General features: G+C 30.0%; 1 protein-coding gene across 3 annotated transcripts in view; it reads left to right on the top strand.

Annotated features, from left to right (window-relative positions):
• abch1 (ATP-binding cassette, sub-family H, member 1) overlaps positions 1 to 594 on the top strand; it is a 68,560-nt gene extending 67,966 nt beyond the window's left edge. For all 3 annotated transcript variants that reach the window (XM_061966396.1, XM_061966415.1, XM_061966405.2), the window contains one exon: positions 408 to 594. In XM_061966396.1, the coding sequence (XP_061822380.1) occupies positions 408 to 514 (107 nt within the window). In that variant the 3' untranslated portion in view covers positions 515 to 594. The remainder of the gene's footprint in view (positions 1 to 407) is intronic.
• Positions 595 to 6,002: the final 5,408 nt, after the last annotated feature.

Raw genomic sequence — 6,002 nt, 5'->3', positions numbered from 1 at the left:
AATTTAAATAATACTTAAAAAAACAACAAAAAAACGATTTTATAGGTATTTTTAAAAATAAATAATTATTAATTAAAAAAACCTTAAAAGTAAAATAATATTGACAAGAAATGTCCTTTCGTCCCATTATTAGACAAATTAAAATACATTCAAGTAAATACTAACAAAAACAACACCCTTAAAAAGAAAAATATACTAGATTGCATGAGAAAATTATTATTATTAAAAAAATTACATCAAAATAAAATTGCTCCAATTAAAATACATTCAAATAAAAAATGCCCATAAAAACAGTAACTTTAAAATAAAAAAAAAAATGTAATTAACAAAAAAAAATACCTCTCACCACATTAAAAAAAAAAAAAACTTTAATGCCCTGTGTATGTGTGTGTGTGTGTGTGTGTCAGGTTGGGGCCTGAGTCGCATGATGGTGTGGCGAGGCTTCGCCGTCACTTTGGGATGGAACACGTTCTTCCTCATCCTGGCCACAGTCATCTTGAAGCTCAGGACGTGAACGCCTCGCGCTCGCTGTCGTCACGCCAAACACCTCCGCCTTGGGGCGGGGTCCTCCCGTCCTGTGTGTGTGTATGTGTGTGTGTGGTGTGGAGGACGAGGTAAGCAGCAGGCAAGACCCTGTTGTAGCTCCTCCCCCAAAACTGTGCTGCATGTCCACGCTCACATGCATCCCTTGGAGGCGCTCCAACATGAGAAGATATATTCAGCGTACGTCCTGTCCATACAGTATTTTGGTATCCATGGAAACGTGAAAATGTGAATTGAAGAATATTCCTGGTGCCCCGCACGACTTCTTGACGTCGCCGTGTCAATTATCTGGTTTGTGCATCAAAGATGGCGGTGATGGGAAGGGTTTGTCGTTAGGATTTCACAAGCAGTATTTTGTCCACTTTGCCGGACAGAGTGGACCGCGTCAGGTGTGGTCCGTTGTTGGCGTCATGTGACCTCGTGTCGACGTTACCGCTTTTTACTCACCAATAAATAAAACACCACCGTGACTTTTGTGTCCTCGCTGTGTATTAACAGAAGCATCCCGTTCACTACATACACGCTTCATTTTGGTGCAGATCTGGATAAAGAATGAAACAAAATCTATTAAGTCATGAGACAATTATGGAAAAAATGGTCAAACATAAAATAAAATAAAAATATATATATTCACGCAAGTCATTGGAAATCTTTTGAAAATTGTAGTAAAAAAAAAAACACAAACCATCATCCGCATGGACCAAAATGTTTTGGTCCATGAAGACGGAAAACGTTGTGGATCGACACCTAAAGCCATCCTTTAAGAATGAGTTAAAATGTAAAAAGGAAAAAAAAATTGCCTCAGCTACCTTTATCCAGATCTGAACCAAAAATATTTAATCAAATTTAATGCATTATTCTCTAAAAAAAAATGTTTTAAATAAATATAATCCACCGAGATGTTTTGATTTATTACATTATTATTAATTAATTTAAAAAAAAGTATGTTTTGGAAATGCAACAAAGTCTCTTCATTCATGAGAAAATGATGAAAGAAAAATTGTCAAACATTAAATTAAATTTAAAAAAATATATACATATTCACGCATTATTCTCTGGACATTTTTTAGGATATTGTAATATAAAAAAAACAAACCATCATCTGCATGTTTATCTGGATCTGCACCAAAATGTTTGGGTCCAAGGAGACGGGAAATGTTGTGGATCGACACCTAATGCCATCCTTTAATAATGAGTTAACATTTAAAAAGGAAAAAAAAATAATTCCTAAGCTACCTTTATGTAACTTAGATATTGGGTTTCACGATGTAAAAGCGCTTTGAGTCACTAGAGAAAAGCGATATATAAATATAATTCACATTTCACAATTCACAAAGGTAGCTCCTGCATTTTTTATTTTATTTTTCTAATTTTGAACATTTTCTTTTTAATTTTCAGACCTGAATAACATGGTCTTGGAAAGGTTTTCGGGTTTTTTTCAGATGTTATTTAATGTTTGACCTTTTTTTCCCCTAATTTTCTCATGAATTAATAGATTTTGTTGCAAATCTAACACGTACAATTTTTTCCATCAGTGAATAATAAAGTAATGTACGTATAAAAGCATTTGATGGATCATATTTTTTTAAAGAATAATGCATAAATGTTGATTAAAGATTGTTGTTGCAGATCTGCATAAAGGTAGCTCCTGCATTTCTTTTTATTTTATTTTTCAAATTTAGAAAATTGTTATTTTTAATTTTCAGACCTGAATACATGGTCTTGGAATTTTTTATTTTTGGATTTTATTTAATGTTTGACCTTTTTTTTTTCATAATTTTCTCATGAATGAATAGATTTTGTTGCATATCCAAAACGTACAATTTTTTCATCCATCCATCTATTTTCTACCGCTTGTCCCTTTAATCGGTGAACAATAATGTCATAAATCAAAACATTTGGTGGATCATATTTTTTAAAGATTAAAAAAAAAAAAAATCTTTATCAAAGATTTTTGGTGCAGATCTAGATAAAGGTAGCTTAGGCTATTTATTTTTAAATTTGTACTCATTATTAAAGGATGGCATTAAGTGTCGATCCACAACGTTTCCCGTCTTCATGGACCCAAACATTTTGGTTTATATGTATGTATATGTATATATATATATGTGTGTATGTAGATATATACATTTAAATATATATGTGTGTGTATATATGTATATCTATAAATGTATTAATATATATATTTATGTTTGCATATGTACATTTATTTATATATGTCTGTATTTATATATTAATATTTCTTATCTAAATATAAATATAAGTATGTATACATTTATTTATATATGTTTGTATTTATATATGTATGTATATATATAATATATATTTTTATATGTATGTATATATATGTGTGTATACAGATACATTTAAATATTATATATGTGTGTGTGTACCGTATATGTATATCTATACACATATATTTATATGTATACATATGTAAATGTATTTATATATGTCTGTATTTATATATGAATATATATAAATATATGTATGTATACATTTATATATGTTTGTATTTATATATGTGTATATATATACATATGTATGTATATATGTATATATATGTGTGTATACAGATGTATACATTTAAATATGTGTATATATGTATATATATGTATATCTATAAATATATGTATGCATATGTACATTTATTTATATATGCCTGTATTTATATATGAATATGTATTTATATATAAATATATGTATATACATTTATTTATATATGTTTTTATATATATATATATATATATATATATATATATATATATATATATATATATATATATATATATATATATATATATATATATATATATATATATATATATATATATATATATATATATATATATATCCTTTTTCCCACTTTTGATTCATGAATTTTGTTGCAGATCCAGAACTTATATATATTTTTAGTCTGGGAATTATATAATAATAATGCACCAATATTGATGTATATTATAGAATAGAATAAATATAGAAGATTTTTTCCCCCCATTTTTCTAAATCAAATTAGACTTCTCTTTGGTGCAAATCTGGATAAAGGTGTGGTTCCAAGAATATGTTCTTCCGTTTTAAAGTTGACATATTTTGCAAACCAGGGAGTAGTTTCCTAATGAACAGACTTTTGCACACTCTTGCAATTTTCATCGGATACAAAGTTTGTATTGAATAACTACACACTTGTTGTGTACACTGCCGCGTATTTAATGTAACGCCCAGACAGCATGTCTCCCCCTGTAGGACATGTTATGTATGACACATGATGATGATGATGATGAATCTTGGGCTTAGCCAAATAAAAGCCCCCCTCTGGCTTGACTGCGGTTGCCACGGTGACAGGAAACAGCCGGAGGCCTGCGGGTGACGTAACGCCTTCCCCCCCCTTGCATCACTTGTGTACCTCGTTGCCATGACGACAGGGGGGCGATGATAATGATGATGATGATGACAAGCCAACCGCTTCTGGAACTTCACCTGACTGGTTCGTTGCTTCTTGCCCCGGGGACGCTTTTTACAAGCGCACATGACGAGACAGTTGGCTGCAGATTGCAGAAAGAAACAATACCTACTTTGTGTTTATCCTCACAAAAATAGGACCGACTAGTTGTGTGACGATGTCATGTTTTATTGCAGCATTTTAAAGGAAATTGTCAAAAACGCTCTGATTAAATATGTAAAAACAATATGTGATGATGACAATAAGACATGGTGAGTGAAACATTGATCAAAGACTTCCAGATGTTGCAAACTTCCTTCAATAAGAGCACAGTTCCAGCACACGTTGAATAAAAACATCTGGTTAACATTTCCTCTTTTTTCTTCTTTTTTTTAATGCAGCTTGTCACTAATGGCAATGAATGTTTTTTTTCTTCTCAGTCTTTCAAAACAATGGAAATGTCGTCTTAAAGTCTTACGCAACGTGTTTACTGTGTTATATAACGCGCCCGTCGTCGTGCACGCAAACAACAATGCAGTTGATCAATCAATCATTCACATTGATCATTGATCAATAACAACTTCTATGGCGTCCATGCACAGTAAATATTCTGTAGGAAATATATCGGTCGTAAAATGTAATGTAATGGAATTGAATTTATTTTATGCTATTTTATTTTATTTATTCTATTTTATTTTGTTTAATTTTTTTAATTTAATTTAAATTTAATTTTATATATTTTTAATTTATTTTTAATTTATTTTTAATTTATTTTTAATTTATTTTAATTTATTTTAATTTATTTTAATTTAATTTAATTTAATTTTCACAATTTTTTACAAAGGAACCCTGATTTTAGGACAATACTTGACTTTGTCGCTCCGTTCGTTCCATAATTTTACTCCACATATTAATAGAATTAATATGCTTTGTTTATATATATATATATATATATATATATATATATATATATATATATATATATATATATATATATATATATATATATATATATATATATATATATATATGTGTGTGTGTGTGTGTGTGTAAGTATATATATATATATGTATATATGTGTATGTACATATATGTATGTATATATATATGTATGTATATATATGTATGTATATATACATATATATATATATGTATATATATATATATGTATGTATACATACATACATATATATATATATATATATATATATATATATATATACATACATACATATATACAATGGCCTAAAAATAATAATATTATCAATAGTGCTATTGCTATTGGGATTTGTATTGCTCCATTTGTATGAAAAAAAACTCAAAACCAGTGAAGTTGGCACGTTGTTTAAATGGTAAATAAAAACAGAATACAATGATTTGCAAATCCTTTTCAACTTATATTCAATTGAATAGACTGCAAAGACAAGATACTTAATGTTCGAACTGGAAAACTTTGTTATTTTTTGCAAATATTAGCTCATTTTGAATTTGATGCCTGCAACATGTTTCACAAAAAGCTGGCACAAGTGGCAAAAAAGTCTGAGAAAGTTGAAGAATGCTCATCAAACACTTATTTGGAACATCCCACAGGTGAACAGGCTAATTGGGAACAGGTGGGTGCCATGATTGGGTATAAAAGCAGCTTCCGTGAAATGCTCAGTCATTCACAAACAAGGATGGACAACCACTTTGTCAACAAATGCGTGAGCAAATTGTCCAACAGTTTAAGAACAACATTTCTCAACCAGCTATTGCAAGGAATTTAGGGATTTCACCATCTACGGTCCGTAATATCATCAAAAGGTTCAGAGAATCTGGAGAAATCACTGCATGTAAGCGATGATATTACGGACCTTCGATGCCTCAGGCGATACTGCATCAAAAGGCGACATCAGTGTGTAAAGGATATCACCACATGGGCTCAGGAACACTTCAGAAAACCACCGTCAGTAGCTACAATTTGTCGCTGTAAGTGCAAGTTAAAACTCTCCTATGCAAATCGAAAGCCATTTATCAACAA

Source organism: Nerophis lumbriciformis, linkage group LG02, assembly GCF_033978685.3.
Source record: "Nerophis lumbriciformis linkage group LG02, RoL_Nlum_v2.1, whole genome shotgun sequence".
NCBI classification, from domain to species: Eukaryota; Metazoa; Chordata; class Actinopteri; order Syngnathiformes; family Syngnathidae; genus Nerophis; species Nerophis lumbriciformis.
The sequence above is the reverse complement of the archived record's forward strand: the minus strand, read 5'-3'. Positions and strand labels throughout refer to the sequence as shown.